This window comes from Coloeus monedula (assembly GCF_965178545.1).
Source record: "Coloeus monedula genome assembly, chromosome: 15".
In the NCBI taxonomy this organism is placed as follows: domain Eukaryota; kingdom Metazoa; phylum Chordata; class Aves; order Passeriformes; family Corvidae; genus Coloeus; species Coloeus monedula.
The window spans coordinates 8,907,157-8,931,533 of NC_138795.1; the positions used below are offsets into that span (position 1 = coordinate 8,907,157).

General features: G+C 42.1%; 1 protein-coding gene across 2 annotated transcripts in view; it reads left to right on the forward strand.

Moving 5' to 3' along the window:
• The window catches only part of TRPC7 (transient receptor potential cation channel subfamily C member 7), a gene marked incomplete at both ends in the record, with an annotated part of 64,958 nt that extends 43,891 nt beyond the window's left edge, over nucleotides 1–21,067 (forward strand). Inside the window, 8 exons of one of the 2 annotated variants that reach the window (XM_082291529.1) lie at nucleotides 2,442–2,675; nucleotides 4,455–4,719; nucleotides 11,358–11,553; nucleotides 14,534–14,755; nucleotides 16,994–17,074; nucleotides 18,783–18,836; nucleotides 20,112–20,187; nucleotides 20,925–21,067. In XM_082291529.1, the coding sequence (XP_082147655.1) occupies nucleotides 2,442–2,675; nucleotides 4,455–4,719; nucleotides 11,358–11,553; nucleotides 14,534–14,755; nucleotides 16,994–17,074; nucleotides 18,783–18,836; nucleotides 20,112–20,187; nucleotides 20,925–21,067 (1,271 nt within the window). The remainder of the gene's footprint in view (nucleotides 1–2,441; nucleotides 2,676–4,454; nucleotides 4,720–11,357; nucleotides 11,554–14,533; nucleotides 14,756–16,993; nucleotides 17,075–18,782; nucleotides 18,837–20,111; nucleotides 20,188–20,924) is intronic. The other variant, XM_082291530.1, reaches the window with a different exon arrangement.
• Between the last annotated feature and the right edge of the window lie 3,310 nt (nucleotides 21,068–24,377).

Sequence of the window (24,377 nt, forward strand, 5' to 3'; positions counted from 1 at the left end):
AGCTCTGCAACATCTGCTGATGCTCTTGATTAATGTACCAGGCCAGAGGATATAAAAATCTGACAAACTGTTCCTTTGTGTGCACAGGTGGTGAACAGCACTTCTTTCACACTCCCATTTTTCTTCCAGATGGGCTCTGCCTATATCTTGACTCTCCTTCCCCTGCTGAAACCAGAATTGCCCATCAAGGTGACATTTCTGATCATCCCTGCTGTGGGAACAAGAGACATGCAGAAGCTGGAGCATAGGAGCTGCTCATATCCCACATCTCTGAACATCAAACTCAGGGAAATACCCCCTGTCAGAGCCATTGGGGGTCTCAGAAACACCACACGGAAATGTGATTACATCCTGGCAGAGCTGCTTTGCCTATTTGCTTTTTCCTTATTTCTTACACCTCCTCTTATGTCCCATCCCCTGAATTTTAGCTGATTTTTCTCTTCTCAATACTTTTACTAAGGAGAAGCTTTGAATTACTATCTCACAATGTATCTACAATTACCCAGCAGTGCTGACCAAGTAATTACTGGAACTTTTCTACTTGTCCTGAATAGACATTTTTTAAAAATGATTGCCACAAAGTTGGGGAAAAAACCAGTGCAAATTATAGGCACATTACTTTCACATAGCGATTCTAATTTTGGTCAGACTCCTCAGTTTTAGACACTTCTTTGTTCATTAATCTGTGACTTAGGTATATTAAGTGAGCAAGATTAGAAATAAATTTGGATGGGAGTCATTTCTGGTGATCAATGAACAAGTGCTTTGTTGGGCAATGCTACCACGCATGTGGTATTTCCTTGAGTGCTTTAGCACGTTTATACAGCACACGTGTGTAATGCACAGGGCTAATGGCTCCTATCCATCACTTCTGGGATGCTTTTTTTTCAAGGTAGAAATGTTTCTTTAATATTTCATCCTCACTCCAGGAAAAGTCCTGAGAAACCAATTCTTCCACCTTCTCCCTTAGGCTATTTATTATTAAATCTCACTCACGGTGAGTGCCAGTGCAGGATGAAGCTCCTGCTTTTAACCCAGCCAAGCACCTGCAGACTGGAGGAGGAGAGCTGGGAGGCTCCTCCCCTGCCCTCCCTCTGCCTCTGCTCAGTGCTCTGCAGATCTCAGGCTCTCTCCCAAGACAGATCTACACAGGGCATAACCTATATCAGGGTACATCTCCAGGGAGATTCAAGGGATGTGGAGCTCATGGGCTCGCTGTGACCTTGACTGATGGTGCTATGGATAGCTCAGCTTTCCTTTTTCTCTTTAAATCCTTCTCCATGCACATGGACTGACAGCAGCAGTTCTCCACTCCTCTACCCCCAGGCTACATTCCCACTGACCTGTTTCCCTCCCTGTAACCCAGCTTCTGAGTGCAGCTCTGGGGACACCCTGTGCTTCCAGGAGTCTCAGAAGTAGCCAAGCAAATGCATTTACATGCCACACGACGAGAGCTTCCAGCAGAGAGAATGAAAGGAGTTCACAGAAAGGAGAAGATTGCAGGAGGTCACATGGAAATTGTCAGGCACCTCTCCTTCTTGATTAAATGTGAATTTTGCTGCTGCTATGGAAACAGGACTGGATAGAGTGCAGGAAATATTTATCAGTGGGTTAAATATTCCAACACTTTAGCTATTCAGGACCAAGATTTCGGCCCTGGAGCCCTGCTGGGATTGAAAGTTGGGCAAATTAGTGAATCTGACCTGAGCTCTTTGCCCACTGAATTCACTTGTCTACCCCAGTCCTTCCCAGTAGGACACGGATGTTAAATATTTGAATTCACTGGGTTTGGCATTAAGGTTTATTTTTAAGCCTGTTTTCAGAAATCCTAAATTTGGGCTAAACTCAGTGTTTTCAAAGTGATAGATCAGCCTTTGATATATGGAAATTCATTATTTAATACAGAAAGCTTTATGAAATTGGAAGGACAGAACTTCTATCCTACCCTTTTTTAATCATACTAAACTTACTCTTGAACAGCTCTGTTTGCATTCTCAAAATGGACACACCCACTATCTTAGGGAAGGAGGAAAAGAGCAGCAGAGCAAGCAGTGCCATTTTCAGTGGCACAGTGTAGGAAGGTCATTTTGGGGACAAGAAAGGAAATCTACATTTTTTCCAAACACATCAGCAGTAGGATTTTGTCATGTCATCAGAATTTCTGAACTGTGCTTTTTCTGTCATCATCAGAAATCAGCTTTACCATTGACTTAAACAGTGACATTTTGAGATTTCTACTTTGTAAGCACAAAAGGACATACAAACTAAAAGGTTGAATTAATTCTTAAGAAAAGATTACATGACCCATTCCCCATAAAGTCGTTTAATTAAAGAGTCTTTTGCTTTGGTCTTAGAAGCCACTGAAAACAGGAAACAGATCTGTCTGGATACAAAAACACCTTCTGTGTTTGCCAGTTAAAGATGCTCTGATCCCTCCACAGGTATGATATGGTCAGAGTGCAAGGAGATCTGGGAAGAGGGTCCACGTGAATACGTGGTGCATCTCTGGAACCTGCTGGACTTCGGGATGCTGTCCATCTTCGTGGCATCATTCACTGCCAGGTTCATGGCTTTTCTCAAAGCCTCTGAGGCACAACAGTACGTAGACCAGTACGTTCAAGATGATGACCTCAATAATGTCACCCTTCCCCCTGAAGTTGCTTACTTTACCTACGGTAAGATGCTTTTTGTTATCTAATACTTCCTGTTCTTTTAGGTTAATGTGTGGCAGTACTGAAAGCAGCTTTTTTCTTGTGAATTTATATAGGTTTTTTTCCTAATTAAACCGAATTATTTTCCCTAGATCTACCCATTCCAGCCATCTTCCCAGCCAGTAAGAAAGGATCCAAGCCTCATGCAGCCTCTGCTCTTGTGCCATTCAGATCAATCACATCCTGGAAAAGTAGCTTGAGCAACAGATAATCAGGAACTGGGAGTGAGCAGAATATAATTTAAATTACAGATGAATTAATCTGCTTCATTTTCCAGATGTGAGAGGAGGGAGATGTGTAAACTGAGGCTGCAGTAAGTTTGTACTTCTGCTACATCCAACACCTCTATAAAAATAAATAAAAATAGCTGCTGCTCCTCAAAACCTGCATTTTTGTAAAGCCTGTATCGCCTATAAGTGCTGATACTTGGAAATGCAAGGAGCAGCAGTGCCTTGAAAATGTTATTTTGGATGGCTGAAATGGTTTTCCTTTGCTTACGGAAATGAATAGAGCTTCACACCCATGTGGGGACTGGATCCACTGCACACCTCTGCAAACTCTAGATGTCACCCTGGGCAAAATCCATGGGGATTTCTGCTCACAGAGGGGCTGCAGGAGCTCCAGAGCTGGGCACCAAGAACATCACTTGCTCCCTAGAGCTGTGAGGTGGTTGTTGTAGTGCTGGGCTGCAGCGGAGAGCTGAGGCAGCACCTCCTCCCTTGTAGACATACTCCACACAGCCCCAGAGCCACGGGCCTGACCCACAGCAGGGCACAGAGCCACAGGATCTGCGTGGCCCCACCAGCTCAGTCTCTTGCATCCCTCTCTGCCCACGCAAGCAAGAGGCCACAGAAAATGTGGCTTTTCCCTCTCTGGCTTGCTGCTCACCCATTTAAAGTGAGTTCATGATACAAAGGTGCAAAGGGTCCAGAACAGAATATCCCAATGAGATCCTGTGAATCCCTCCATCTGCTGCTTTTCCTTTGGTTCACATTACTGCAAATAATGCCTAAGTTTACTGCTGTGGCCCTGAAGATGTCGCATGTTTTAGCTGTGAATCACAATCTTTCCACCAAGAACCTCAGTTGATGCAAGGACACTTATAAGCCATATTAATATAAATGTTTAAATTTTCAGAATATTAGGTAAATGATGCATATCTGGAGTTTTCTAAAATAAAAATATTACAGTTACTAGACTTCAGAAACTGGTTTTAATTTAGAGTTAACATGAAAATGGTATACTTAATGTTTATACTTGCTTTATTCGAACAAATCCTAACTTTCTTATCTAATGGTGAGGAGAGAGATCTTGGTCTCCATAATGCTTCCGTTCCAAATACTGACACAGTGCCCTGTATGCAAATCTACAGCTACACTCCACTGTGTTGTGGTTGTGGTTCTCCATCTTAAGAGCTTCAAATGGAAAAGGCATAACCCAGTTGATATTCAACTAGGAAACAGAAAATACTGAGTTTGTTTAAACCCATGCTGGTTGTTTTCACTGTCTGGCTTCAGTAAATCCCAGTGACTTGGTCATTTCCCATCTTTACCATGTGAAAAATACAACTAATTCACCCCTATTTGTACAGCATGCTGAGGTCCAGTGAACAATTGCCCCAAAGCTGTTTTTTCTCAACTCCTAGCCAAATGCAAGGCTGAGTCTGGAAAAGGGTCATTTATCATAGTAGCTTCCATCTAACCCTTTCTGTTACTAACACCTAGTGTACATGTATTGTTTTAGCCAGGAACAAGTGGCTCCCCTCGGATCCTCAGATCATTTCAGAAGGCCTGTATGCCATAGCTGTGGTACTCAGCTTCTCCCGCATTGCTTACATTCTTCCAGCCAACGAAAGCTTCGGCCCCCTGCAGATCTCTCTGGGGAGGACTGTGAAGGATATCTTCAAGTTCATGGTCATCTTCATCATGGTGTTCCTAGCCTTCATGATTGGGATGTTCAACCTTTACTCCTACTACCTTGGTGCAAAGTACAACCCCGCATTTACAACGTGAGTACCTGGGGGAAAGAGGCTGCTCTCGCAGGGCTCAGCCCCTTCCAGCCTGCTGCCGATGCAAGGTCTGCTCAGGTACCTTCTGCTGCAGCTGTGTGGGCAAATCACACCCAGGTTTTGACAGGGAAACCTGTACCACAGCCTGCAGCCCTGGCAGCCAGCTCTAGGCCTGAGGGTAGGGAGAGGAACAGTTCAGAAATGGTTATCTCTGGAAATCAAAACAGCAGATCAGGGACATGTTTTGTGAGATGTTCAGTTCAGTGTGTGAAGAGAAGCAGTGGAGAATAAGTTAAACCTAAGATTATTGTTCCTAAACCTGTAGGATGAAATGTATGTAAAATAAGAAAGGATTCTGCTTCTCTGAGAGCCAACGTTGGGGGAACTGAACCCAACAAATAGGGGCCATTCATTTAAAATTAGAGGCCATAATTCATTTTGATGATCCTTGTGGGTTCCTTCCAACTCAGAATATTCTGATTGTGTGATCTGTTTTAGGACATCATCTGAGTGCAGGTGTAATTACTGGGTGCCCTTCTGCAGAGCCAGCTGCTGGTCATAGTGCTCAAAACAGAGCAAGACCAACCAAGGTGCCTGGGATGTGGGGTTTAAGTCCTGACTGGGAACTTTCCAGTAGAAGCCATCTGAAAGCTGCACAGAGCATCACACCAGGCTCTTCTCCACAGTGGGTCTGCCTGGGCCATGCTCACCTGCCAGCACCCACAGCCCTGCACAGCTGTCTGTGCTAGGTGTCCCCCCCCCCTCCTTGTCAGGGATGTTGGGAAGAGAAAGAGGTTGAAAAACACCAATGGAATGAAGTTCAGAGTGAGGCTGCTTTTGAACTTACAGCCCTTTGGTGGCAGGACAAAATGCAGTCTCAATTCTGCAGGACTCCAGGAGCACAAGTCCCAATCCTGTGAGGGACAGCTGAGGTCCTAAAGGAGTTTTCAGAGCAGGGGACAGTCCTGCTGACTATGAGGGATGCGTCCCATGCATCCAGGAGAAAGCCTCCTCCCTTGCACTGCGATGTGGCACCAGCACACCACTGGGACAGTCAGTTTTGAGTCTCACAAATCCACCTTGACTGCCTTAGGGACACAGGGGGGGCTTTCCTTCCCACACACCTGTGTGTGTGGGAAGCTTGGCATGGTGTTTTCCCCTTGCTGTGAGCTGACTTCCAGAAAACCACTCCACAACCACAGTGCCTGAGCTCACAGTGGTTACAGTGTGCACAGCAGACACTTGATGCTGCATTTGATGTGTCAATTCTGGAACATGTTACACAGCGAGCCTGGGGCTTAGCTCATCACTCTTCTTGGAGAAATGACCTTTTCAGCATCATTTCTGTCCTGCAAGGGGCTGTTGCCTTCCAGTTTTACCACACACCCTCTTGTGCAACATGTAACCTGTAACATAATGTTTACTTTCCCTTGTTGAGCCAAATGTGCCTTCTAAACCTCTCCTGTAGCCTCAGGGTGCATTTTAATGGAAGGATTTGTGAGACCAGATGCATTTACATCTATCTGTGCTCAGTAGTCAGGGAGAAGAGAGCTGAGTAAGTGGGATGTGACTTGCTTCATATTTGAAAAGAAGAAGATGCCCTTGAAGCACAAGACGTAATGAGAATCAAGTCAGTACCATCCCTGACTGCCTGGTGGCACAGCAGCCCTCACTTACAGCATCCCCCAGGCACATCCCTGGAGAATGTCATTGACAAATTCCAGTTGCTGGTGCAATTCAGCGCAGTAACTCTCTTATTAGCACTCATTATCTAAGTGGATCTTCCAGCAGTTACTGTCCTTTGATTGAAATAATGATCAAACATTCACTAAAATGATGACTGCTCACTGGAGTAAAGATTGTTTAAATGCCCCAGGTATATTTGGACTGGGGAGAGATCCTCCTTAACTTCAGACTGCTGATTACTTATCCTGGAGGGACTTCATGTTGTTATAAAGCAAATTTTCCAAGAGCATAAATTTTCCTTTTAAGAATTCAGAAAAGACTTCAAAAATACTTACTTTCTTCTGATTATTTAAACACACAAGAGTGGCAAATGATGATCAGTAAAAAAAAGCGCTTTCATCATGTGAAACAAAGAGAATAGATTTACATTCATTCCAAAAAATCCTTCTTAGACATTCCTTTCAGCAAACTAGAAGCCCTGAGGTAGACAGTCTCAAACAATTTTAATAAGCTAATGACAAGGTTATTTTGGCAGATGGGCAGTCACCAGTTCTAGCAATGCTTCCTGCTCTATTTTTTGTGGCTGCTTGTTGGCCTTGCTGTAGGTGGTGGTCTCCTGCTGCCATTAACTTACTCATGGAAAGGAGGAAGATTTCAGTATTAGAGGTGAATAAGGAACTCAGCTGTTCCTTCACTGAAAAACCATTGGGCCAAAAAGGGGTAATACTTACTTTGGTGTCCTCCTAACCCTTCTGTGACTTCAGCAACATCACAGAAGGCATTTCCTGGGGGGCATGTTTGTGAATTCTAATGAGAATGGGTGAAATTTTACACTGTTTTGTAGTCCAAAATATGACTATTTAACTGTGGGGCCTGATTCTCAGAGGTCACTTGGACAGTTGTGACAGAAAAAGACCCATTGGATTTGTACTTAATTGACTGTGGCCAGTTCCAAAAAGCATTGACAGCTCCCTGGATACCTCAGTGGGAGCCCTTAGACAAACAGCTGCTCACTAAAACAACTCCAAATTACACATTTAAGAAAAGCACACCTTTCCAGGGCAGCATGTAATCAGAAAAAAAGAGTGTATGCTGATGGAATTGCTTGCTTCGTTCTAATGATAATGGTTAGTGAATGTTTAGTTTAACTTTCACCCTCCCTTGCTACTGTACTTTTGAAAGTGTGTGCTCAATTTCTCCTCTGTTGTCATCTACAAAGCAAGCACATAGCACCCCAGTGGCCTCTGATTTGAGTTAGTATACGAAGTTTGTGACATTTCTTTCATTTTGATGTTCTGGAAGCAAAGGAAATAAAGATGCAGTTGTCTTTACTCCACACAGTTAAATATTGAGATTATTTAACTAACCATGGGATACTTTCAAAATTTTTTGGAAGTTCTTCAATGCTGAAGAGCAGATCATTTCCTCAGCAGTTGCCACTACGCCAGCTATGTTTATCTGTTTATCATATGCTGTGTACAGCACACAGCTCTTGAAACAGCCTGTAATTAAGAACATGCTATGCAAACAAAATCGAAATGGAGGCAAGGCTGATTGTGTTCATCTTGCTTTCTGCATCAGAAATCAGGCTGAAGGCTACAAGGGAAGCTTTTCTGTCTCACTCTCCCAAAGGGAAATGTGACTCACTCTTCAGTGCCACAGCTACTTTGAGGCTTGAAGGCTTTTTTCTACTTGTTTTGTCAAAATGTGATCATTTTGTAATTATATTGACTGCATTACTTTTTTGGCAGAGTTAGTTCTCAAACTCATTTAAAGAAATCTGAACAGATGCCTTAAGCTTTCTTGAAGAGGGCACAAGACTGATATGAAATCATAGCCTTGCTGAGAGAAGTGACCACAGCAGCCAGTTGTCCTTTTTTAGAGTTCACTGTTTAAGCTGAGACGATTAAGAATCTCTTTGGCAAATCAGCCCAACAGTCAGAGGGAAAGGATGCGCACTGGAAGCCCCACTCATGGCCGTGTGCGGGCAGAGAAATCCCCATCCCCTGAGGGACGCTGCCTTTTATTCCCCAGGGAGGCACCACCCTCTTACACCCCAGGCCCCTGCACCTTCCATAGTCCAATTGGCTCGTTTAGATGTCACCTCTAGGACATAGGTTCTCATCTGTGGGGTGATTCTTGGGCATCGAGCGATTTGCTGGTCTCGGTCCTATCAGCAGGTGGTATTGATCCCCTTATGCTAAGGAGACATGACTGGCACAGACCCTCACAGCTTCTAGAACTTTCCCTCTTTACCAACTTGCAACACTCCTCACCATCCTAGCACTAATACAGAAAATGCTCCTAACACTACTTCCCTGTAACAATTGTTAATCAGCAAATTTCCTAACAATTAACAATCAACTGGCAAAGCCAATACTAAGTGGTTAACTCATTAACAATTAACAGAGAACCCTTAACTATTCTCTCAGCTATGAAAACCAACTTAAATCAGTTCAATTTTAACACTTGCCATGATCCTTTTTGATGAACAGCACACTGCTCTTTATAAAAGCGAGAAAAATCTGCAACTAGATGATTGGCTGTGGTCTGTTTGGAAGCATCATCTTCCTCGATGCAAAATCTTTAACATAATATACAGATTATAATATAATAATAATCTGTAATATGTGTAATGAAACAAAAACAAAAAAAAATCTCTGTGGTCTCCCCACTGCAACACTCAGTAAAGAAGGTGATTGCTGTGTACCCACCTCCGCAAGGAGCATCAGCCAATCTGTCACTGCCAGACCCTCCTGCTGCCAGGAGCTATCAGTCTGTGCAGGGCTCCTGACTTCCTCCATGACTTCATTTGTTTGCCTTTGAGAAGGATAAAACACCTGCTGACCTTGCAGGAAGGGGGTAAATTGCTTAGCTGGCAACAAGGAGACACATTGGCATCTTGGAGTATTTTAGAACTTGGCTCCTGAGGTCCTCCTCTCACATTTTAGTGACATGTTCTTAAAAAAAAAGCCCAAGTGATGTTCCCTGCAACCTGTGCCAGATCTCGTGCAGTTTGGCAGTAATCTAAAATGGAGAAGGAAGGGGTCATCCAGCCTTTTTGAAGGGTAGGGATGGACTAGTACAAGGTCTCCTTAAACCATTTCCTCTGACAGAGGGAGAACTGTATCTGCCTGGGGACACTGCTAAGCATCACTTTGGCGCTACAGGTTAGGTCAACATCTCCACCACCCTCCCAGTCCCACCACCACGGGCATTGGTCCCTTACCTAACACTGGAAATAAGGTTTATGGACAGTACAGAGGAGCCCAGCACCCCCGCCCTTACCTCTGGGGCTCAGGGTGGTCAAGGCTGCTTGCAGATCTCATTTAACTTTTCAAGGAGAATTCGGCACTGCTCAAGTGTAGAGGTTAATGTTTAAGCTGCAGAAAAGGAGCAGAGCTGACACATTGTATTAAAATCTGCCAGCAGGGTGGAAAACTTAGGGAACCTTTCCAAATTAAAAGGGAAGTTAATAGCCGGGCGCAGCTGGGCTCAAGGCTGGGGGTTATGGATTTTATTAGTTTGTGAAATCACTTAGGTGGTGGGTTTCAATGCCAGAGATCGTTGGTGTAATATGTGTTCCTTAACTGGAAAGTACAACATTTATTGAAGAAGCACTGGCCAGATTGCTGCTGTACAGTGGAGGGAATCTGACACATTAATGCTAGGTCAGCTCAGCTGCAGACGAGGGCAGGAGAAAAGAGCAGAGTGTTACAGGACATGAAATGTGGAGCAAGTGGAAAAGTGCTGGTACCTGAGTGTAGCACAGGCAGAGATCATCCCACAAGGGTATCTTTGCAGTTGCGCAGAGCATCAGGGGTCAGTGATTGTGGTGTCAGGGGCTCTAGATCAATAAAGCTGTGCAACATTTATTTGAAACATCGCTCCAGGTTACTCCCCACAAGAGTACGTTGTAACTATTCTATTTACTGCAGTTTTACTTGTAAATGAAACATGGTGTAACACAAATTATGATGGGAATTAAAACTAGAGGAGAAAGGAGGAAATTTACTGCTAATGGCTAAGGATTGCTCGGCAAAGGCAAAATGCCTTCTAAATTACTTATTAGGCAAAATGCTTTAAAAATGTGCCAGCATCCCTCCTCCTCCTCCTTCCATCCTTTTCAGCTGTGGCTTGTGGCTGCTCCCCTTCCGCCTATTACAGCCCCGACTCCTTGGATCAGTCTCTCCTTTTGACATGTTAGTCCAGCCACATTCTTTCCAGCCCCACTTCTCTTTGTCATTGGCTTATTCCCCTTTTTCCCATCTTTTAACCTTTTAATTTTCCACTTGTTCCTTTCTACTTTCTACTTTTAAGCAAGGATAATAAACAAATCAAAATGCCTCTCTGCAACATCTTCTACCACTCCTTAAGCCCAGTTTTTTCCTGCAAATGCTTGGGTGTCTGACATGTTTGCAGTCCCAAAGCAGTATGGGAAGAGAATCAGACTATGGTGTGACTATATTTGCACTCTGTGTTCTTTATATTAATGCCACAAGGCAGAACTTTTCAATCCCTTCTCCTGGGTAAAAGGCTTCTCTTCTGCCCTGGAAACTGCATAGAATGAGGTCAGACCTGGTTCTATCTTCACAGGATGAAAAAAGAGTGAGTGAGTAGAAGCGAAAAGCGCTACATAAAAAGTTTCAAACTGCAAGTTGCCCATGGATTTGTCATCCCTATTAGGGACACAAAATCCAAGTGACAAGTAATGCACCTGATAACAGATGGAGCAAATCAGGGCACACTGGAACTTTGTACTATTAACCAGAAATCATATTTCTTTATCAAATTAGGAAATATGATTTGGCACCTCCCTGGGTCATGGATAATGGTTTACAACAACTGTGCCAAGACATATTTATATTTGTGTGTTGCTGCTTTTATTAGTAGGATGTGGCCTGGCTAACCTGGTGTCAACTCTATAAAGTGATTGTTTGTTTTATTTTTAGGGTAGAAGAAAGTTTTAAAACCTTATTCTGGTCAATATTTGGCTTATCTGAAGTGATATCTGTGGTGCTGAAGTACGACCATAAATTCATTGAGAATATTGGATATGTACTCTATGGAGTATATAACGTGACTATGGTGGTTGTGCTGCTTAATATGCTAATAGCCATGATCAACAACTCCTATCAGGAAATTGAGGTAAGATAAGAAATCAGATTATAAACTCAATGCACTTAATTGTAACTGATAATGCAAATGGTAAAAACCCAAAGAGAGTGTAGCTTATTCCACATCCAAGGTTAGAATGCTGAAAACAGATCTTACACATTATGAGTTAAGGCTGAGTCTGTTCCCAGATTATGACTGAATTAATAATCAACAGTGAATCATTTCTAGAACAATTTTGGATTCCTTGTCTTTAATGACCCTCTGTGAGTAAACCCAATTTCCTTTACATATATTTAATGAAAGTGGCTTGTGATATTTTTTATTCCCTGTGTTGGTTATGATAATTTATCAATGTGTGTTGCCTTAGCTGCATTGTTTGCTTATGACAGAGTAATATTTCTTCTGACTTTTTGCCCTGTTCTCTACTGCTTAAACATTCCAGCCCATGTAGATCTGAAGCTCATGTGCATCCATGAAAATATTCAGAAATACTGTATTTTCCAATCACCAGGCATAAAATTTGATACTTTTTTTTTTTTTTGAGGAGTCTCTAGCATGTGCAAAACATGACTTCGTGGACATTTACAAAAACCATCTTTTAAAGCATATAAACAGAGCCCTCAAGGAATATGAATAGGTTTCTGCAGAAAGGAATTTGCAGGGTTTACCCAGCCCTGCTCAGTAGTATGGCTGTTACAGAGTGTATTTGCTAAATGCTTTGGACATAAACAACTCCCTGCTAATCTAAATAAAGGCAGAAAAAAAACCCCCATTATTTGGATAATGTTAATGTTGAGTCACCTCTTACTTCTGATTTGTTAAATGTCAAACTTCTGCAGTTTGTATTAATTACTTGTCCTAATCTCCCCTCAGAACCTGACATTGAAAATGGCCAGGGCTGAAAATATTTTCTCACTGTAATGTCTGATTCATCCATGTGCTGTAGTACAAGTATAACTCTATCCTGTGCATGCTGTAACAGAGTCTAAATGTCAGAGAGACCTTACATATGCTCTCTGTCCCAGAATCTTCCAGGCTTGCAGAAAGCAGAGTCATTTCTCCAAATGTTTGTAATCACTTAAGATCAAGCAATTTCCTGAATTCTATTCACCTGAAACAAACTCTGCTTCAGAAGGGGTCTCAGCCTCTTACTGCATTTTCTAGTTTATTGTAGTAGACAGAGATGCTCTTGAAAGTTTTTGAGAGAAAAAAGATCTCTGAAACTATCTGAAGAGGTGCCCTATATTAACTTTGCAGTCTGAACTTTCTGATGGCCATTTTCTTGGCAAAATGCTTTGTCATTCTTCTTGATTGTATGGAAATTTTCAAAATTTTGTTAAAGATTACTTTTAAGTATCAGCAAGCAAAACAAGTGTGAACTGTTTGGCCCAGATCCTCCTAATTGAGGAAAAACTAGTTCTTCTCATACTAATTAATTGCAGTCCTCACTAGCAGTGAGATTAAAGATAGTTGTAAAATCAGAGTCACGTAGGTTGGAAAAAACCTGTGAGATCATGGACTCCAACCATTCATTCAGCTTTGCCAAGGCTGTGCCAAACCATGTCCCCAAGTGCCACATCTGCACATCTTTCAATATCCCCAGGGTTGGTGACTGACTGCAGCAAAAGTCCCTACTGCCAAAGTGTTTGTCTGATGAGAGCAACGTCAGTAGTGTCCTAGGATGGACATTACTGAGGAATTAAATTCCATTCTGGTCAGTGGGCAGGTGGTTTACCATTAGCTGGAGTGACAAGACCATGTTCTCCAGCCTTCCATTTAATATCCCTCTTCATCTACTTCAGGTTTTCTTCTGTTTATGCCTCAAGTATTGGTGCTTCCTGACAAATTTGCATTTATGGAAAGAAATCCTTTTGCCAGCCATAAAACAGAACTACTCCCATCAGTAGTACTTTTAACTGCTTTAACAGAAAGGCATTAGAACTGCTTACTAGTGGTTTATTCTGTAATTCACCTTAAGGATTCTGTGAGGTGCAACCCCAAACCATGAGAAGAGCAAATGGCAAAAGTGAATGCTGCTGCTCTGGTGAAGACACATTGCTGTAACTGTGGCAGAATTAATCTCCATTGTGTCATGCCCAGTTCCTGACCGGGTTTCAGAGGTACAGGGTAATCAGAGGTTATGAATTCCAGCAGAACACAGATGTACACGAGTACGGGGAGCTGGCAGATCCACACCTCTACTGCTGCTTCTGCCCTCCATGTACACCACAATGAACACAGCTGTACAGCAGCTGTATCTCATCCTTTCTTCTGCCTGATAAATGGTTCTGGTACATGGCCCTGACCATCCTCGTGTATCAATGCCAAGTGAACGGTTTCCTCCATAAAATATTTGCTAACCATGCCCTTATTACTTGGAAGTGATCATGGCCCACCTTGGCAATTTATAAAGGAGATCCACAGACACTGAAGGATGGAGTTTTTCTCCACCTTCATCAGTGGCAGGAGGTGAATAGTAGGAGGATTAAGGTGTATAGGGATACATGGTGGTGAATGCAGGCAGGATCCATGAGGAAATCAGCGGATGACAGAAGAATGCAGTGTCTGAGCCTCCCGATGGGGGATTCCTGGCCAGTGCAGTGGTAACAGATGACACAGAGCACTGCAGTTCATCGCAACAGTCTTTGCTGCTGTTGTGCTCATAAAAGTTTCTCCTGCTTTCCATGTCTCTATATTCTGACACATTCATTCATCATCATAGCAAAACCACCAGATTGTTACTGAGACAACCCCTTTGATATACAGGGAAATAGTCTAATATTTGGAAGACACATATGTTCTGTTTATGCACCACTTTGTTTAAATTTTCCTTGTTTTGAGATTACCACAGAGAAGCCTACAAATACACATTTTGTGCAGGGGCCTTGTTCTGGCAGGCAGAATCTGGTTCTAGTTAACTCCTACCTGTATGTTTGTCCTAGTCATAGCTAAACTCCTTCCTATTTATTAATTTGGGTGTTTATTTGTTTTTCCTTCTTCCCTTCCCAAGGAGGATGCGGATGTGGAGTGGAAGTTTGCGCGTGCCAAGCTCTGGCTATCCTACTTTGATGAAGGAAGGACTTTACCTGCTCCTTTTAATCTAGTGCCAAGCCCTAAATCATTTTATTATCTCATACTGAGAATAAAAATGTGCCTCATAAAACTCTGCAAATCTAAGGCCAAAAACTGTGAAAATGACCTTGAGATGGGGATGCTGAATTCCAAAAAACGGGTATGTTTTTTCTTCCCTTTTCAGCTTCTTTGTGGAAAGGATTCCTGCCAGGGACCTTCTGGAGGGGCTTGCATGGTACACAGGGACATCAGGGACAGCACAGCCTCTCACAGGACCTCATCACTGCATGTTGTTTGTATCACATTGCAAGCAGAGGGTCCTCCCAGAGGTGTGGCCTCACTGTCCTGGGCACCATCCTCACACCAGGGAAAGGGCAACCTTTATAAGAACAGGCACTTTTATAACTTTTGGAAAAGCAGGCACTCCAAGGCCAAATAAACAAGGTCAAAGAGAGGGGCAGAAGCAGAGGCACAGACAGGCTCACAGCTTGTCTGGCTCAGGCCCATTGGTCCAGGCTCTCCCAGCTGAGCTCTGTGACTCTGCCCAGGGAGGGGAGAACAGAGTGACACTGGGACTCTCCAGCTGAGACGTGTGCAGCCTGCCCTCAGCTGTAACCTTGAAAGAGAGACTGAGGAGAAGGAAAGGGAAGTTGGAGGAGGCTTTGCAAAATTTGCCTTTGGGACATGTAGACTGCTTTAGGTCTACCTGGATCTCTTGGCTCTCCTTGGAGGAGCAAACAGCCAAGCCATCCAGCTCAGGATGAGCCATCCAGCTCAGGGGGTGAGCCATCCAGCCCAGGGTGAGCCATCCAGCCCATGGTGAGCCATCCAGCTCAGGGGGTGAGCCATCCAGCCCATGGTGAGCCATCCAGCTCAGGGGGTGAGCCATCCAGCCCATGGTGAGCCATCCAGCTCAGGGGGTGAGCCATCCAGCTCAGGGTGAGCCATCCAGCCCAGGGTGAGCCATCCAGCTCCAGGCAAAGCCCACAGCCTCCAAAAAGGATGGTTCTCTCCGGAGTTTGAGAGAACTGCTCGGGTCTGGTGTTCACCCAGTCTCTGCCAGCCCCTAAATTAAAGGGGGAAGTCTATCCATGGGGTTTAGTCCATATTACCAAATAATTTAACTACCAACATAGTGAGCATTGCAAAGATAGACAAGCATGTCTACAAATTCATTTAACACTGCTGTTTGTTACTGAAAGAACCACTAGAACAGTGGAGTATCAAAATGAAAGAAGTGTTTCTCCTTCAACTACCTCAAATAATGATTTAAAAATATGCTTTTAAAATGTTATTTGAATCAAACCCCATTAAGCTCACTTTGTTTGAAATTTAATTTCTGCTTCAAAGCCTAAAACAAAGTAATACAATTTTCTCTAAGCCTCTTCTTCCCCAGGCCACATGGGTGAAAGTGTCTGGCTTGCCCTTTTTCATGGAACTCATGCAAAATTCATATTTTCCATGGCTTTAGCATAAACAATTAAGAGTATCAGTCATTTCTTGCTTGCCTATTGATTTTGTTCACATATCATCTTCAAGAGTCTCTTTAACCTCATGACACACCTGATGAATAAGAAAGAATTTTTTTAAAAATTACATTATTACTTCAGATTTTTAATCTAATCATTATAAGCATCCTGATTTGAAAAAAAAAAAAAAAAAAAAAAAAATCAGGATCTCTGGTTCAACCAGGGAAGAAAAACCTTTATCCAGGGCCTTCCCTCTACATGCAATTGGACATAGGTGCAGAAGTCTATGATATTTATTCCTCTGAATAAGTGATTTTTTTTTTTTGTTAGTACTTGGACCAAAAACCTCAGAGGTGGATTACAGTCAGAGAAATCTCTAACAAATACTGTGTGTGGAGTCCAGAAAATTCTCCTTGGAAGCTTCTAGAGTTGGGATGCCTCTGATAAAAATAAAATGGTTTATTTAAAAAATACATATTTTTCTTGAGCCAAAAGAAGTAGCAAAATGTGCTTCTGTTTTAAAAGGACCAGTGAAAATCAATTGTGTTTCAGAATTAGGTTTTATAGCACAGTCTTGTTCTTTCCAGATATAAGTAGTTATCTTTCTCAAGTTGTGTTCTAAATTGATAAGCATCAGCCTCATTAAGATAAAAGTATTTTGTGCCTCTTAACACCTTGTCTGAAACTTGTGTGTGAATACCATTTCTGTCTAGATAATTTAGAATTCAGATTTTTCCATTAATTTATATTTTTTTTTCTCTTTTCTGTCTTCCAAAAATTTACTTGTTTGCCCTGAATGTTCTGGCTTTTGCTCTACTGTACGTAGAAGCGTTTCCTACTGTTTTTCTAAAGCTCTGCTTAGTTTGGGGCTGTCTGGATATGAGAAGCTATCATTGATTTAATCATATCATGATGTTTTATAATTTCAGAAAGTTCGTTTTCACTCTAGCATTCAAAACACTGAGAGTTTTTCTGGGAAGAACGCTTATAACAAGCCCACAAGATACCAGGTAATCACAGCATGAAAGCAAGAGCCAGGGCAGAGGTCTGCCGATGGACAGCTCTTACCTGCAGGGGTGATGTTTGCATTCTCCCAGTCGATGCCATCCTGGGATGTGCCAGGCTGGGGCACTGGCACAGGGCTGGGCTGGGGTGTTTTGGAGACAAAGGCTGCCTGTCACCCATGGAAATATGCATGGTGTTAGCATTTGTCATGCTGATTAATTGCACTCGAGGGTGTTTAACTTAATACACGAGATGTCATCCAACCTTTGCTCCTCCCATCTTGTATTGACAGCATTTCATTTCCCACGGCACAGAGTCATCTCTCCGGCTGCTGCATTAACATTTGCATGTGCTTCCTCTGGCAGTGGCTCATCCTGGCAAGCTAAACCTGCAATGTGCTATGGTTCAGAAACCTCCTTGTGGCTGCAGAGGTGGCACAGGGTACCACAGCTGTCTGTCCAGCAAGAGTGTTGTGCCAGCAGAAGTGTTATTTCTTGTACAAGTGTGTCCCTAGGGCAATACAATAAACAGAATGTGTCCCACAGGATTTTTGCCTTCTTCTTTAACATATAGTGAAAAGGAATCTGATGGCAAGTGATATGTCTGAAGGGACTGACATTGAAGACAGATGAGGAAAATAATAGTTAAATTGACTAAAATGTGCAATGCCCACTCTAAAAGTGATTTGTCTTGTGTTGGTACAGCATCCAGCGCAATGGCTCCCAAGCTGTTCAGCTGACCAGTAAGAAATTTCTACTGGTTTAAAAAACTTGTCAGGCTTTTCTGCCACAATAGGAGGGGTATCTAAAAATTAAGTCAGAAATGGGATACATTCACTCGGGCACCTGGAGTTAGTTGGCTTGATTCCATCAAAGGTAAAGGGATGAGAGATTGTGTCCTGCTCAAAGTGGCATTTCAACACTTTTGACACTTTCCCTCCCATCCAAACCCACAGGTGATGTGTCAGCCTGTGCTGGACTGGTTCTCTTCCTGTAGCTATTATTTCTCCATGAGACCACCTAACAGTTATGGTAAATTAGACCCTTATTTCCAATATTGAAAAAGCCAGAGGTGACTGTGAAAAATAGATAGAAAAGGATAAGTACCTGTTATTTTGTTTTAATAATTCTAGGTTTGTCTTCAAATTATCTTAGAACATTTCAGTTGCTGCAGGAAGAAATTGCCCAAATAATATAAGGAGAGTGTAATAGTCTTCATTATCTAAAAATAAAGAAGAAGGAACAGTGTGATAATCTGGCTGGCAAGCTTTTCTTCTACAACTGGGAAAACCTTTGAAGCAGTTGCTTTTTGCTGAACTGTTTTCTTTAGCAGTGCTTATTGAGTGATGCATCTGCAGTCCCTGCAGTCTGTGTACTTAAGACTACATATGGACAGTACTCTGGAGGGATAACAAAAATATACAGAATTTGAACATGCAATAATTCGAAAAACATGAGGAACAAGTCAACCCAACTGCCATGATCTGGGAATAAACTAGTCTAGGAAAAACGATACCTTTATTAAAGAGGATATGGGAACTGGAGTAGAGAGAGGGTATGTTATCTTTTTTTTTTTCCACGTAATAAGAGCCTGTGTTCTGACTCCTTGTTTTAGTCTAAATTTCCTCTGACTTCTGCTGTGGAAAAAAAAATTATTTTTGTATCCAGGTTTTCCCTACTTTCCCCAAACATTACTCCATTTATGTTTTCTCAGGTGACAACCCTACCTCCCTCTGGATTCCTCTACCTTGGCCATCTCCAACACAGCGTACGTGCACTGTGCCTCATCTCTGTTGCCTTACTGACTCCCCTGCTTAGCCAGATGCCTCTGAGATACAAGGACAGTCTTAGACATCCCATATTCCATGGCTGCATGGCATATACAAATGACTGGATCCTTCTTTGATCTTCACAAGCCTTTTGCACTGCTATAAGCCTTATTTGGCTGCTCAGAAAAAAAGAGCAGGTGTACTGTTTTCTTAATCTGTATTTCAGACCCTTTGCAGCATTTTTCAGTGATGTTCCAAGCAGAGATGTGATTGCTCTGTTAAGAAGTGAGTCCATGCTGGGAGAGGCTTCTCCCTTAACACTGGACATCTGGTCAATCAAAGGCACTGAGCTCTCCTATGTTTGCAGAGAATGTACCTAAATCTCTGTCTCTTAGAGAGCAATTCTTTTTATGTTTAGATGTTTTTATTCCTTTTTTTCCCCTTATAGCTTTTTATTATGAGATTTTTTTCCCCACTGAGTATCTTTTCTGCATTGAAGACGAGGCTATCACCTGTACCCCAGTGTGCAGCCCAAGACTGCCAAAGTTACTTTCCTTCTAGATAAAAAGAACGTAGACATTTTTGGAACAATAGCACATTGCAAGCTCATATCCATAACCATAATCTATTTCCATACATACCCTTCCTCACTAACAATCATCTTCCATTTTGTAAGTCTACGTGGCTCTGTATTTTTCACTGTATATGTCTCTTAAAATCTGCCATTTCCCTAAAGAACTTTTCTCTCTTAAGCCAAGTTTCCCACCTCTGTTCAAACTCTCTTTTCTCTGTCCTCATCTAAAATTATTTTCTCTTAAAAACCCAGTCACAAGGCTGACAGTCTTTCTGTGAACCTCAGGTCAGCTGCATCGTGAGTGAGTTTGCTAACATTATTAATTAACCACTTATTTTTTCCTGTAAATTACTATTAGACAGTGACATGCCAAAAGAAGTCTTTGGAACCCATTCCTTAGCTTTCTATTGGATCAGCTGTGTTTTCGTTCTGTCTGTGTGACATGCTCTACATTCACACACATCCCACAAAATACCCCAAAGTGCTTCATATGTGGGGTCATGATCGAATGGCTGTCAATCAACTACTGTAGTACAATGTCCACAATATAAATATAAAATAAAGGAGAAATAATAATAATAATAATAGTAATAACAATAATACCCCTAGTGAAGCCAGATGTTTGAATTGCTCATAGTAAGTCTGGAATGAAGGCAATGTGGAGTCTCCCACTAAAGGAGTGGTTCTGTTCTCCTTTCAGAAGATAATGAAGCGTCTGATTAAGCGCTATGTGCTGAAGGCTCAGGTTGACCGAGAAAATGATGAGGTCAATGAAGGCAAGTGGAATTTTATAATTGATACACCTAACGAGCATGTGCTGTTATTGCTGCTGACCTGGCCAGTACGAGGGTTGATCTCAGTTAAGATCCTCTGTAGAGAGATCTTGCCCGTGCTCACACTCAGGTGAGCAGTGCTGACTCTGAGCCACCCTTGTACCCTTGAAACTCCAGGTCCTTGTTTTTCCTTAGTGGAGCACACATGTCACAGGATCTTCCACAGCCCTTCTAACCCCTGTAGCTCTAACTCTCCTTCCCTTACAACAGCCAGGGTATTGCCAACACCCAACCTGACCTTGGTGTCTAAGTAAAGCATTTTCTGACTGTGCTGCCCAGGCCTGCCCCAAGGACACTGCTTTGAGCGGGATCCAGATCCATATTGCCATGCTGGCATATGGCATTTGTGTGCAGATGGAAAAGAGGCTCCAACACCTCTTAACTGCTACCCTCCTGCAAATACCCTGTGCAGGTGGAGATCAACATGTGGAGAGAGAACAAACTTGAGGAAAAATCATGAACTCTCCACACATATTTGCTGTTGCTATTGGTACCACTACTGCGAGTACAGGTTATTCTTTATAACTACAGGTATCAAGTGCATAGTGTAGGGAGATCAAATGCAGCTCCACACACATTCCTGACCAAACACACTGGAATTACTGCTCTCTCGGGTCTTGAAATCATAGGGATTACTGACTTGGTTCAGTACTGCTAATAAGAACATTTTCCTCTTTCAGGAGAACTTAAAGAAATCAAACAAGACATTTCCAGTCTCCGCTATGAACTCTTAGAGGAAAAGTCCCAAGCTACTGGTGAGCTGGCAAAACTAATACAGCAGCTGAGTGACAAGTTTGGGAAGACCTTAAATAAGGACATTTGATGGTGAATACAGAGAAAGACAACTTGTTCTTAGGACATTGCTCATTCTCAACCAGCATCTTAGGAGGGCAAAAACCATGGGAAAGATGGGTACTGCACACTCAGCTTTTGCTGACAAGCAAATGTTGGTAGGAGCACTTTGCGTTACTCCTGCACTTGGTGAGAGACCAGTTAAATCTTTTCTGATACAAAAGTGACTTAATGGTAAAAATCTATGCCCCTTGACATCAGAAATAGATGCACCACACAGAAGGCACCTCCAATTAAAGGCAAAAAAAGCCAGATCTTCATTCATCTGATGCCAGAGAAGACAATGTAACTGTGCTCATTAATACCAACAGAGTCTGTACTGACCAGAACTGGGTGAAGTCTGAAGAAATAATATGCCAAGCATATTCCCTGCAAAATTTTTTAAATTCCTATTCTTGGGTGTGTACGCTCCTTTTATGTTTACATTGGCAACCCTGACTTTGAACAGCACTGTGGCTAGTGAAAAACTAATGAGAAATCATCTGTTGAAGTGACCAAGGCAGTGAATAACAAGTAGACACTGGCAGCACTGGAAAAATGTAATCAAGCTTGTGGGGTAAATTATCCTTTAACCTGATGAAAGGATTTCCAGCCAAACACTCCTCTCCACCTTTTCCAGCTGTATTAGCTAGTCTGCTGATGGATATGGTCTCTTTATATGCACTTAGCCTCTCTTTTATCCTTAGTCAATCCCATCTCCGACAACAGTGTACTGAAATATTCGTAATGATGTGAAGCTCACTTCCCAGGAATACCCAGAGGTAAAACACCCTGTGCTAAAGTGTTCAGTTCAAAGAACAGCATTAATCCAGAGACAGCGATGCAACTGAGCTCAGCTTTCAGATTCCAGAGGTCAAACTGCAAGCCATAAGGAGAGATCAATCATGAAGAACATTGCCCAGTAGTTTCCAACCTTGAAATTAATACAAAAAGGCTTCAATCGAACATTGTGACCAAAAAAAAAAAAAAAAAGGAAATAAAGGAAAAATCATTGTAGAAATTGTAATGTTTTTGGCTCTTACAGAGGGTGAGAAAGGGATTCAAACTGTTCTAAGGCTGTGGTAATACAAGGATCACACTTTTTCAACAGTGAAGTTGTGAGTCTGTGCAACACAACTGCAGAAGTGGATGGCTTGGGTTTTCATGGTTGGGTACATGATCTCAACTTCTTAAAGCACACCTTACTACTTGGGAACCGTGGAACTGGACTGTTTGTTTACAAGAGACACTTATAAAATGAACATGACATTTAGGTTTCAGCTGAGACAAGCAGAGCCAGAAGGTGACCTGTGATCAGTTCTTAAGTGCCAGATGAGAATACATATAGCCTAATAGAATAATAGTTATATTTGTACAAAAATAAAAGAAAACAAAATAAAAAAGTGTACTGTACGTAGATCTGTTTAGACAAAAAAATACTGTATTTTTACCTTTAATAAGACTATCTTGTATACTGTAATATTTTTACCTAAAAATGGAAAAAAAAATAAAATTACCTCATAATATTTTGTTGTACACTGAGTGAAATATTTGCTTGATCTTTTGACTACCTATTACATGGCCTTTTTTTTGTTGTTGTTTTTCTGTGTTTGTTAACAATAAAATCATTATATGAAGCAAATTTGCCATAAGAATTCTGGCATAAGAAGCCTGAAAGAGCCAAAATGCAACACTTAAACTAAAATACATTTTAAATGAACAAAACTAGGGAATTAAAGGCTGTGTGAACAACTACAGTCCACAAAAATGACTCCTCATTTGTGCTTAATTTGAAATTATTGTATCATTTGTAAAATCAACACCTAAAAAGAGAAATTCAGCTCTGCTGGCTTCAGCAAACATAGTGGTGGTACTGAGTGAGCAAACTAAAGTCAAGCAAGTCACAAAGGTTTTATAGACTTTAGCTGGCAGGACAAGTGAAGGGGCATCTGCCCTGATCACCCCATCTGGGTGAGGGGGGCTTTGCTCCCCCAAACCCCTTGTTGCAGCTGTGGGAAATCTGTCCTGTTGTGTGACAGTTCCTGCAATGTGGTGTTGGCATGAAACACCCAGCATCAGTGTGAGAAATCAGACACTGCAGATAACAGCATTTACTCATCACTTTGGGCTGTCTCCCACAGTAAGTACTGCCAATATATGTTCAGTTTTCCCCATAAGAAGAGGGAATATATTTTATGGCAATACTGCTTTCCCCCTCCCCACCTTTCCAGCCACTGTGTAAAATTTTTTTTCCATTTGAAAAAATGGCCCTGTTGTCATGGCACTGTTTTAAAATTTAATCAGATTACAGCTCTACACATGGCTCCTGATCGAAGTATTGCTTTACCCTTCCCATTTAGTGTTTTAGGGATTTAAGGAAAATTGTTCTTGGTAGAACTTACAACAACCACCATAATTTAAATTTCTCATGACATTGAATGCAAGTCCTGCAAAAAGGATTAGTGGAAATGCTATGATGCACTTATATTTTGTATATTTAAATGCAGCTCAGCAAAATGCCTGATCTACAGTACAGCAACACCTACGGGAATATTCTTCTGCTGCTAAATATTGTAATCAATGCATGGTCTGGTCAGCACAAATAACACTGTACTGTGAATAACTTTGCTGAATTTTTGGGTCCCAGGTGGAGGTACAGCTGTGCCCATCACCTCCTGTCCTTCCAGCATCTGTACAGGTGAAGCAGTGCAATGGCATTCTGCTCTCACTCAGGAATCTGCCATGGAAGAGCACAATATTCTCTAGGACTTCAAAAGTAGACTAAAAGGTGTATTAAAAATACTGTTAAAAAAATCTGCTTCCTCCCCTTTTGCATTTACATTTTTGAAAGTATCAAAGTATGGAGACTTTATATAAATATTCATGACAAGCAAAATCCCACTTCCTCAGAGCACTTTCCTCATCTGGTCCCAGTAGCACACCCAAAGGAGCTGCTCCCTGTGTATTACTGGGCTGCCAGCAGGAGCAAAGTTGATTCTCCAAGGTCAGTTTATAAGAAGTTAAAATTAAGAAGCTTCACTGAAAGATCCCTTGGAGAACTTAAAGAGTTTGAAGAGGAAGAATCAAGGTAGGTGAGTCCCAGATTGGATTAGACCTGAGACATGTGGGTCCCCTGTCCCATTTCCCATCACCAGGGGGACCTCCTGGCAGTGCAGTGGCACATCAACCACCCGCTGAGTTGCATTTGGTCCAGTCTGTAACACCTCTTACCTTTGGCTTTGTAATACAGGTTTTAATGTTCCTTGGACAAATTCATACTGTGAAGGGATGGAACTTTACCC